The sequence below is a fragment of the Pelmatolapia mariae genome, linkage group LG18, assembly GCF_036321145.2.
Source record: "Pelmatolapia mariae isolate MD_Pm_ZW linkage group LG18, Pm_UMD_F_2, whole genome shotgun sequence".
Classification (NCBI taxonomy): domain Eukaryota; kingdom Metazoa; phylum Chordata; class Actinopteri; order Cichliformes; family Cichlidae; genus Pelmatolapia; species Pelmatolapia mariae.
Window position 1 is genome coordinate 4721308 of NC_086243.1, and position 12286 is coordinate 4733593.

General features: G+C 37.4%; 1 protein-coding gene across 9 annotated transcripts in view; it reads left to right on the top strand.

Annotated features, from left to right (window-relative positions):
• astn1 (astrotactin 1) overlaps positions 1-12286 on the top strand; it is a 435323-nt gene that overhangs the window by 174755 nt on the left and 248282 nt on the right. For all 9 annotated transcript variants that reach the window (XM_063461087.1, XM_063461088.1, XM_063461091.1 and 6 more), the window contains one exon: positions 4052-4189. In XM_063461087.1, the coding sequence (XP_063317157.1) occupies positions 4052-4189 (138 nt within the window). The remainder of the gene's footprint in view (positions 1-4051; positions 4190-12286) is intronic.

A 12286-nucleotide genomic window follows, 5' to 3' on the forward strand; every position in this document is an offset into this window, starting at 1 on the left:
AACACATCAGGGTATCGGGCCACTTGTCTGAGACCGAGGTATCTAACAATATTCTCAACTGCTTTTCTTGCCAAGTTCTCCGACTTGAGAAAGAGCAGATCTAAGAAGGAATGTGCCACTGCCTTCATTACAAGTTTCTGACTCCTTTCATGACAGCACAGCAGCAAGAACAAGTTTGTGTGACTGCACAGTTGATGTGAACCATTCTTATCATTGTTAGCATTGTCCCTATGCTGGGACACACATTCGAAGCTGGAATCACAGTAATATCTCCTGGAGATGCTTTGATGCATTTCCTTGCCTGCCAGCATGCTTTCTGCAGTAGGCTCCCCACCTTTTTTACAACAATAGTTTAAAATCTCGTTGTCCTCTGGCGGCTTCAACACAGCCATCCATCCTAATTTAAACATTTTTAGCTTTGAACTTCCTCAAACGTCCCTGTTTGCTCCACACATTAGAAGAGACCTTGAATTTTGAGCAAGCACTCGCTGACCTGCGAAGCCATCCTCTTGTTTCTTTGAACAGATATTACTGTTCAACACAAAAGCTAATTAGTTGAGTGAAATTGAAGCGCTATAGAGAGTAAAGCAAAGGAAACCTAACAACACAAACAAAATTCTTGTGTGTTGGAGGAGCTAAATGGTGAGAGTCAGCATTCGCAAACAGTGTTTCCTATTTGCACAGTATTAACCGCAGGGAGTTCCTCTGCGGACTGCAAACATGTTTTCCACTCAACAACCGTTTCCTCTTGGGGCCTCTTAGTGTTTTCCACCACCACTTTCTCTTAGGTTGGACCAAATAAGTCGTAGAGTAGCACACAAGTCCCCAGTTGTCCATTATAAAGCTGCGCTCATTAAGTGGCTGCTAATTTGTCCTGCGGTCACCCATATACGTCATACCGCATCACAGGGAATTTCAGCACTCCTGCTATACACAGTCCCGTAGGAGAAATGTGAGGTAGCAACAGCGCAACAGTGTCTTGAGAAGCAATATGGAAATATTACTATTTTAATGGACTTCCATGTTATACTAACTTGCTACAGCCAAGTGTTTTGCAGTAAACAGGCAACAACACTTTGATCCACTCAAATCGTTTTAAACTTTGGAACAAAGGGAGTAATTGGGTGGATATAATGAAGTGTTCCATTTCTATAGTGATTTAATCCTTCGGTTCTAAAAGCGACTGGTAATGCATGCAGCGCCCACAATTCACTGCCCTTTCCTTATGCTACGTTAGCATTTTATTAAATGCAAATTGAACAATTGTAAATGAGGAAATATGTTTAGTCTGCAGAAAAATGCCTGTTAACTATTTAATCAACAAGTCCCCCCTTTTTGTATTACAAGTATCCATGAATTATTCATCAGCACTAATAATGCATTTGATGTTAATCAGCATGCGCTGTTTAACTAAAACTTGAAGTATTACAATTCATCTGCAGAGTGTTTAAAGATTGATGATGTCCATTGACTTACAAATAAAGAATTGTTTTAAAGCCCTTGTTCCAACCATCTGTTGTTTACAGATTTATAGCCCTGTTTTGTCTTGGGGGAAACTCTTATGGGCCCTTTTTTGCCGGGGTGCCTCATTTGCTATGCAGTCTGTCCATTAACTCGGTGCCCTTCTGCTCAAGTAAGAGTTATGCAAAAAGGATAACTTAGCTGAAAGGTAAAATAAATAACCTGTAACAAACATGATGCCATTAGTCAGAAACACTGACTGGTGGCTTTCCAAGGTTTGTGAGAAATGCCCTGATGATGATACGAAGGTTATTGCAATTTGCCTTTGAGACTTCAAACTTTGGGAACAAGTTTGAAAACTCAGCATTAATAAGACATGCAGGGTTTAATGGGAGTTGTTTAAAAGTTCAGGATCTAAAGTTTAGAGGTTTAATCATCCACTGAAAGTCTTTAGACACTGCATTTTCAGTTTGGGGCATTCTCCTTTGTTTCGTGTTTCCCTTAAATTCCTCAACTTTAAAGTTGTGCAGTAATAAGTCACTGGGATAACCATTATATCCTCGATGTCTCTATTTAATCTTTAGTTTTCTATTCAGATTTTAATAAACCAACACAGCCCTCACTTCTGCAGTTCTTTTTAACTTTTTGTGCCTTTATACTTTTAACATTCACTAACTTTACCGTTTTGATGCAGAACTTAAAAGACTACTGCTACATCGAGTTCAGCCTAACCATGTAAATAAATAATAAAACTGTTTTTTCTGCTTAATGGTAAAAAAAACAGCAAGAACCCAAATAAAAATATAAAGAATCACTTGACAATTCCAAAAATGACCACATAAGCTGTGTGTTAAGCTTTTAAACATTAGACAATAAACATGTCAGTAAAGACATATATAATTGGAATATTACTATTAAAAGTATAAAACCATGTTATTATCGCCTAATGTAGATGTCATGGTTTGCCAAGCAAACCGTGTGGAGATTAGAAAGGAGTGGACCCAAACGCAGACAATAGAGATGAATGTGGATGTTAACAGAGAATGAGCCTTTATTTATGGCTGAACAGATGTTACAAATAAACGGCAAGAATAACTAGAAAAGAACAAACAAAAGCTATACTGGGAAAACTAGCCTAAAACCTGAGACATGGAGGGAATGACACACAGGAGAGATGCCGAAGCAACGCAGACGATCCGACGACGAGCAAAGAGGGAAACGAGGAATGGCAAACAGGAGGGAGACACAGCTGAAGCTAATTAAACATGATGAGGCGAGGGGAGCAAAAGTAGACACGCTGACATAGCACAAAGACTATCAAAGTAAAACAGGAAATACGACATGTATGTACAGTCACGGACTTAGAGACACAAGCTTAACACTAAGACATCACAGACATGGCAGTAGAGCGAACATGGAGAGGTGGGACCAGGACACAGAGGCACAGACTGGACACTGAACAGAGGGAGCACAGAATCTAAACCTAAGAACAAAACTCTTAAGAAGAATTAAACCGAAACACCAGATAATAATAATCAAAACAGCACAACTAGAGAATCGGATCATAAACCATAATACAGAATAATACCAAAACCCAAGAAACTCAGAATGCTGGGTCAAACTGACCCAGAACCATGACTGTAGATCTTTAACTACGTGATTTTGTTCTTTGCTTGGAAATAACAGTGCACTCAAATTCACTATTGGCGTTTGCGCTGCTGAAGTTTCATATGCTGTAAATATTTATCCCTCAGTTGTTGTAAAAGTCACATTTGCAGGACTAGAGGCCTAAAGCCAAATAACACCTTACAAATACGATCATATATGCAAAGTAAGGCTTGCACACCTTCGTAGACACAAATCAAAAAAGACATTGCAGTTGCCATTCATGAGCTACTTAGTAATATGTTTAACTGTAGTAACCTTTCACCATTCAACACTTCACAGAAACAGGATTTCAACTGCTGTAAGTTCAAATAACTCTGATGACTTTTAGTCACAATTCAAAAAAAGTAGTATTCTCTACATTTGTTTTTTCTATGTAAAGAAACAACATTTATGAGATCGTCATCATATTATTATTATTACTGTTATTATTATTTATTTTTATTATTCTTAGGTATTTTGTCTCATATATATGATTAGACTGCTGTTTCTTTTGCCAAAATTTGAAATAATGATGTCATTGTATGTGTAAGTAGAACCTGTTACAGGGCAAAACCAACATAATGAATGCCTGCTAAACTCTATTTTTGTTGACAAAATAAACCCATTTTAAAGGACACGCTGTGCCTGCCTGATAATTATCATAGGTGAAGAACACTAATCAGCTCTTCATCATTGCATCTGTTAATAGGCGGGATATATCAGGGAGCAAGTGAACATTTTGTTTCTTTGCAAACAGTTTCACCTAGCAAAAGTCAGCAACTTCCAGCAGCCTCTCGCCAACTGGTTGGGTAATTGCCTAGCAGCTGGAAGTTGAAAGGGGTTGCCAACAGTCTCAAAGGCCTTAATGATCTATTTTTCCCTGAAAAGCCTAAACCTACAACCCTACCTTACACTCTCATCTACTTTTCTTGTCCTCTTGCAGATTCACGTACACCCTAGGAGAAGGGATGTGGCTGCCATTAAGTAAAAGCTTTGTCATCCCCCCTGCTGAGCTCGCCATCAACCCATCAGCCAAATGCAAGACAGACATGACAGTCATGGAAGATGCGGTAGATGTAAGGTGAGAGACATTTTCTGCACTGCCATTTTCTTCAGTGTTACTTTGGGAGTCATGACAGTCCAACTAAAGAAATAAAAGGAGTCATCGAGCAGTGAAGCAGGGCAGGATTTTGCTGACCACTGCACCAAGCTGAAAAGTACCTGAAGGAGTTTCTTCTTAATGCTGCACTTGAAGGATTGCAAAGACTTTCTGTCGACTCTAGTAAAAACAGACTTTTATTATTATCTCTCATCAACTCTCTGACTTGTTTTGTATCCTCACGTAATCAGCATTTGTTTTTATTCATTGTTGTTGCTGTGAGTTTTAATCAGGCCTCTTAGGATTTTGCCGAGGTGGTCGTGATTCAGAGGGCAATGAAATTCTGCAGTCTAACACAAAAACATTTATGAATAAAGGAGAAAATGCCAAAGTTTAAAAAGAAAGAATTGCTTGGCAGTTCAAAGCCACTGAGAGCATTTGAATTGTTAAATGGTTCATAAGTCCAAAGAAAATCTACTCTGTGTGCAGTGACTGTGGGCTGCAGAGAGAGCTGTAAATGAGCCAAAACAATGCTGCAGAGTTAAACCGGGCTCAACTGATGACATGTATTACACAGTGGAAGCAATGCCCCTGAGCATTCTCTTTATTTCTAATGAGAAATGGACAGATATGCGACTTGGGGTTGGGGTTGGGGGTTAAATCGAGAACATACCCACCCAACCCATAAAAGGTGATTTTTAAGGTAGTGCTGAAGAATTTGTGTTATTTCGACAGTCACTGACACGGCAAGCAGGAAACATGTCTCACTGGCTTGTTATCTTGACCATCTACAACAACTGTGGATTAACAACCACAATGATCCTACTCTGGTCCAGATCACTGGAGATGTGTGCAGCATTGTAATCTGTCCGGGACACAAAGCAGAAACCAAATCATTGAATCCAGTATATGCTCTAGCTAGCTTTTAGCAAGTTAGCTAGTGGTGCAAATGAGCACAGACACATGACCGTATCTGAAAGATCTCTCTCTCAGAGTGTGGTTTGTGCTTCACTTTAAAATCACATTAACTTCCAGACTGATGGAATAAGGTGGATAAGAAAATAACTCATTGCTTATTTAAAATATGCTTTTATTTTGTGTGTAGTGTAGGTTGGGTACTGTTCTGTTTAAAAATGCTCACTGGCAAACAGATTTTCACTGGAGACATGGGACGGGTGTGTGCAGTCATTCTGTGCTTTTTGTTAGGCAACTTTGGGGTGGAGCTAAAAGTAACGATGCTCGGATCAGAGGTTTAGTCCAGAAAGAGATGTCTACATAACAAGAAAGCCATGTGTTTATAAAAACCAGAAGTTAGACTCCTATAATAAAATGAATATAGTGGAGCAGACTATTTCTGTTATAGTCTGTGTGTCTAACTAATTAAAATAAATCCAACTATCAAATTTCAAACAGCCTTTTCCGTATGCCTGAGCCTTCAGCATTTATGTTTATGCTTCATTGACCAGCCAAAATATGATGCTCACTGTTCAACACGTTCTCATCCCAAAACGTGACAAATCGTCGGTATGTTACACTTTTGGGCACCCAACCCGTCTATATGTTGTGCGTTCAGAAACAAGAGAGTCTACGAATCTACGGCTGGAGTGTGTGTTACCACCGGGAGCGTCATTCTATTGGATTCCATCCACAATCCGGAGCATATCATAGGGACACGGAAGGTTACCTTTCGCATTACTATGAGACACCTCGGGACGTGACAAATCGTCGGTATGTTACGCATTGGGAATGAGAATGCTCTACATGGAACTTTCCCATTTAATTACATTTATTTAAGTTACTTAAATTAGTCAGGGGTATGCTCAAATATGACCAGTACAGGGCAGAGTTTCACAGCATGTTTCAGTATCTAGTGTACTCTTTTGGTCATTTCTTTGTTTGATTTAGTTTTTTGGTGGATAAATATGGAACCTGAGAAAAGTTTCCACCAGTGTCCTGAAGACCAAGGTAGTGACCTTTGGTGCTCTGTTTTGTCCAAATAAAATTTATTGTGCATTTAAGACCCCAACATAACACATTCTCTTCTCTGAAAATGAAAATGACTGAAATCTTTAAATGTTCAAAATAATTTCAGATTAATTTTCTGAGAGTCATAATTGTGTAAAGAACAGAGCAGCACCGATTAGTCTGGTAATTTCAAACCAGTTAATGGCAAAGAAAAATCTTTTCTGCTGGAACACTTGTTTTGTTTTTAATTATTTAATGTGTTTTCCAGAGAAAGAAAGAAAGTGAGAGACAGAAAGAGACTGTAGTACAAGCAGTGCTTGTCATAAGTGATATATTATGGATGAGCCCTTTAGATTCACACTTTACATTCCAAAACAAAAACACAGTAACCTTTTTGCACGTGTTTGGCAGCAAGCTTTGTAAATAATGCAAAAGTCTAAATATTTACTCTAAAAGATCCCTGGTGCTCTTAGACATATGACACAAAGACAAGAGTTTAGGTAATAATATAATTTTAATTTTTTTGGTGCACGGATAAAAAATGTCCACACAAGACTTAATCAACAGTAATATCAACAGTATTACTGATCAGGTTCACTGTAAGATCATCTCTGTAGACCTTGAGCATAAAGACTGCTGCTCGCTTCTACTTGAAGGACAGACCAGTAATTAGTTTGATGCAGAACCGACTTTGCTTGTTGGTGGAAAGCTTTAAGATTCACCCAGATTAACAGTTAACATGACTTATTATGTTTTAGAAAAAATATGTGGGAACAGGATTAGTTTGTAGAGAAGAGGTAGGTCCACGTAGTCATTAGTAGGTATTGTCCTTTAGTGTCTGCTGAAACATTCAGTGTCATCAAGTTAGTGTGTAACAGTGTAAAGCTCTGCTCTGTTTTGCTTATGCTCATTTTCCCTGTAAAAATTATGCAAGGTAAAGTTAGACTCACCCAGGTGATTAGCAGCATTTTTGTGAAGCCTCATAAACACATAGGGAGCTTTTTTTTTTATATTTGAATCCCAAAGAGTTCATAATTGTAAAGAAAAAACTGATTAAATTCATTTATGAAAACACCTTTAGACATGTTTCTGTGTATCATAGTTATAGGGTACATTTGTTATTGATTGCATAAAATATCAACTCATTATTGATAAACAGGGGCAACTAGATTTTGGCATAAAATAAAATTGTGGCTGGATATGAAGGGTGTTCATCTAAGATGACAGGGTTTATGTATTAGCCCTCAGGTGATTTAGTCATCTGATATACTGCTCTTAAATTAATGAGACATCCACGAAGGCAGCTGCCCACCTGATGACCCATGCTGAATGAATGATGTGTCATCTGTGATAGCTGTCAAGCCACTTCCCAAAGGAAAAAAAATCACAAAGGTATCAATCTGGAGTTAAAACAGAAGATGTCAGTAGATTTTATTCTGCGAGGACCATGAATGCCTGTACTGAATCGCTTTGCAGTTTAACAGCAGTTGTTTCAGTTACCTTCTGGATCAAAGTGGTTGAGCAGCAGGCTGAATGGCAGGAAGACAGATATAAATTGACACCCCTGGGCTAGTCTACTGTCACTAAAAAGAATACAGTGAAAAAGTTTAGCTTCTGCGTTCCTATACATGTGAATGGAAAACCATACATCTGTCAAACAGTAAGAGAATAACAACTTTAGATGACAGAAGACGATGTGATGGCCATTTATAACACAATCCTTACTTGCAAGAGTTGGTCTATAGTGCTCTTTGTCAAATGAAATGTCATTTTTTTAGCCTGAAATTGAATGACTTTGATCCAAAATACACAAAATTTCAAATATTTAACATATTTAAATGTTTAACTGTGAAGCTCTACATGGCATGTAGATATTTTATGGGACAGTGGTGACAGAGTTGAAGGGACCCTTGACAAGGTGACAAGAACAATCTTATGTTCCAACAACATTTGTCAGATTCCCACTAAAGCAGGCAACGACCTGGGGGACACCAAGGTGTTCCCAAGACAACGGACATATATAAACTCTCCAGGCTGCCATGGGCCACCTCTGGGGTCTCCCTCTGTGGTCCTGGTAGGACATGCCCAAAAGACCTCACTTGCCTGATGTGCCTGAATCCCTTGAATACCAATGGGGAAAGGCCATTTATTAAATCTGTCAGCCACTGAGGTTGATGAATTTTCACGCTTAGTGATTTTGTTTTTAAATAGAAGCAAAGTCATTTGACTTGGTTCATTATACTGATTTGGCTCTGAGAGGATTGTTGTGATTATTTATCAAATATTGTTTCAATGAATTTCACACTGAACAAGAAAAAGGATTAATTATCGGGAGAAAATATTTGGGTGTTTGTTGCAGGCATACAAAACCAGTTTGATGTAAGTGACTCAAGAAAGCGACGTATAGACACTTATGAACTCCAGCTGTGTGTGTTTTACTAACTAAAAGTGCTGCCTGAGCCACAGCTGGTTGGAAGGATTAGTTATCAGAACAGGAATTGAAGTGGACATATGTATATTTTTAGCTTGTTACTGACAGAAACCATTGATATGATGTCGGAGTTCAGTGTTGTTTAGTGTTAGAGTTTATTGTCAGCGCTGGAAGTAGCATGCTCTATATGGAGTGAGATGAAATGCAGAAATGTGGGGGACACAATATTCCTACATTTCTTTGGCACTTTGAGAAGTACTTTCAGGAGTATTTTACACAGTTGTTTGTTTAAAAATGTTTTTTTTAATGCCTGAAAAATATGGATAAAGAGAAGAATAAGGTGCAGAGATGTAGGTATAGAGCCCAGAACTTCTGTCACCAGGTTACTCTGAGTATTTTTCATTTAAAGCAATATTGTAGGAACCACCATTTCTCATCAAACTGGCTGCAGTAGCAGAAACTATGGGAAAGTTTTGTACACCGCTGAACACCTCTAAGGAATTATTTGTCACCAGCTCAGCAGTTATCTTTCTTCATTCAGCCACTCACATTTACAATTAATGTATTCATATTTAGCCTCTTTACGTCCCTTTGCTATGTTTACATTCTTTTATTATATCTCACTCTTCAGCATTTTATTTTCATTTGGCAGTTTATTGCTGTGTAAATGTGTCATTTCTCTGTGATCCATGATCCGATGAAGGCTCCTCTCAGCTTTCCCCAGAGGCCAAGGGAACAATGTTAGCACCTTCTTGAACATGCTGTTGCACTCTTTTGAACTGTGTTCACACGTGTTTGATTATAAATTTGTCAATATGTCATATTCACTGGCTGAGGGATGAGTCCCTACTGAATAGCTCGCGTCATAGCAGTTAAAATGACTGGATGAAAAATCAGTAAGAATTTTGGAAATACTTTATTATTTATATGTGTTTGCATTGTTCTGAGATGTTATTCCTAAAAACGTATGTATTTCTATGTGCGTTGTATGAGAGCCAATCAGCTGTCATTGTAATTGTCATTGTATCAATGATATTAGGAAGTCATATTCAGAAAGATGCTATATTTTTCCTTTATTTGTTAATGGTGAGTTTCACCTCCCTGTCTGAACTAAAATAAGTCCACTGCAGGGTATAACTTGGCATTTAATCACACATTTACTTATAACTGTTTCATTCATGTTAATGGTTCTAATAATTGAGGCTTACATTCAGTTTATATTTCAAAAGCAGGCAGCTGTCTCTATAAATATATGACATGTCCTTGTTCAACATTACCAGTGTGACTTTTTTGTTTTTTTAATCCAGTGTGTTTGTTACATAATGCAGAACTACTTCAGCAGAAGCATATGATGCTTTTAATAAAATCAGGATAATTAACTGTAATTTAACCTTTTTGTTTTGCTTTTCTGGTGAGAATTTTAGTTTTTAAGTTAAACAAGGTAAGTCATTCCAATGACTTAATAAAGTGATGGTGTACTCCGATACTGACTGTAACATCAGTTACGTCAGATAACCGTTTTAATTGTCTGTCGTCTGTCGTTCTAATTAGATAAGTGTGTTTGGATTCATTGTCAGTGCCAATTAAAAGATTATAATCTGATCTGAATCTGGAAAACTGTAATCCATCAGAAAAGCTGAAACTTTTAGGACTTTCTTCCCATCAAACACCACCTTGTTTTACAGAGAGAGATCTAGTGATCGTGTTGTTCCATGTTTAATGCCTGGAGGGGATGACTCCTTTTTAATGTTGAGCACCAGAAACATTGCACATGGGATGTAATGAAACATGTTAAAGAGTTAGGGAAAGTCATGAGTCTTATAAGTGTATCATTTGATGTGTTAGTTTTTGAGACCTCTACATCATCATTTTATTCCCCGATGAAAACCTAAACCAATTGCATGTTTCGTTAATTAATTGAGAATTTTTCTTTAAAATGAAAGCTCATAGACTGTTCCACTGTTGTACAACAAAATTGTACAACAAAATTGTGTAATACTGATACAGTTTCCTGAAATAAAAAAGCCTTTACACTTTAACATTTCTCCTGTGCTATCCTCACCCTAAATTCAGTTTTGCAGACATAGTTGGGCTAAAGCATTTCAGATAGTTGTAATCATATCGTTTTTTCTTTAATCTAACCCTCAGGACAAACATTTGGGAAAGCCAAATGTTTGTCCTGTCTGCATCAAATTGGTTTTGACATCCAAACGCCCAAATATTTCCTCCCAAATGGACATTATGATGATCATTCTTTCCAGCGCTTTGATACTTTGAGATATAATGAATGTTGTAGTAGCCTCAAAGACTCACCAACAAGGCTTTGAACCTTTTTTTCTTTTCTTGTGGGATGTTTAATGGTAAACACAGTAGTGTCACCCACAGTTTTTGGGTGTGATTTGACTTTAATTAGGGTTCTAAAATATCCTAGCATTCGAACTTGCAGTTAGTTTCATCATCTGCTGAAGCTCTCTTCAATAGGTTCCCTCTGAATAAATGACAATAAAGCAGTGGGCAATTATAATGGAAAAATTGGTTTGTAAGATAACATCAAGTTGAGTGTGAAAGGGAAGGAAACTCGCTTCCTTTTCTACCAGGGAATTCAGAGGGGGTTAGGGAAGTTGAAAACTAAATATTTTTTTTAGTTCCACAGAAGTCATCAATTTCCCTGCTAAGCCAAGGTTCATGGCAAGGCTATTACACCAGTTCTTCTTTATCACCAGCAGCACTATTCCTCTGAAAAAATAGCTACTGATTTAGATTCTGTGAGGAAAAGCAGCAGTCCACTCTGCTTTGTTCTTCATCTTCAACCATCTCAAGTAGTTACACTTGTGCCCCTCTACTGGATGATCTGCTCATTGACCTTGCAAGAGGTTTACGGGCAAAAATAATAAATAAATAAATAAATGAAATCGTAGTTACTCTAAGTGAGTGCTCTGAGCAAGGTTAAAGCAATGAATTCATGGTGTGTTTTATCTCACAAGTCTGCTATTTTGCATAACAACTGTGCTGTAAAAACTCATTGCTTTTCTCATGATGATTACACAGAATGAATTAAACATGCAGGTGTTTGTAATTCATGAAAGAAGATATCTCTTTATGAGAAAAATGAGAGCAGAGTGTCAGAACATGTTTCGCAAAGCAGACTGTTGAAGCACTGCTCTGACAGTTCCTCATTTTCCTGCCAGACTGAAATATGATCTAAAGAAATGTGATAACCTAATCAGTTATAATGAGAGTGAATTGAACATTCCTGACATCGAGGCATCGCTAATTGGATGTTGAAGTATTAGTTTGTTTGAAGTTAGCATTTCGTGTACTTTTTAAAACAGTATTGATTCTTCAGAAGGATATTATAATAAATCCTTTAATTAAACAAACAGTCTCACTAAGATTGGGAACAGTGTCCAAAAAAAGCAAAGAAAAATACAGACAGGCACATTATACAGTACATGTTCAATAATCAGAGGTGGTAAAAGTACAGACATTTTTAATTAAGTAGAAGTACAAATACCTGTTTTAAAAAATACTCCAAGTGAAGTTGAAGTACTAAATCTACTTCTTTACTCAAGTAAAAGTAAAAAAAAATACAGGCTTATTTTGTTTTGCAGGATCTATCACAGTATGAAAATACATAATTTATCAAAACACATCATGTGGAAATTCAGTATGTGATTATAAAT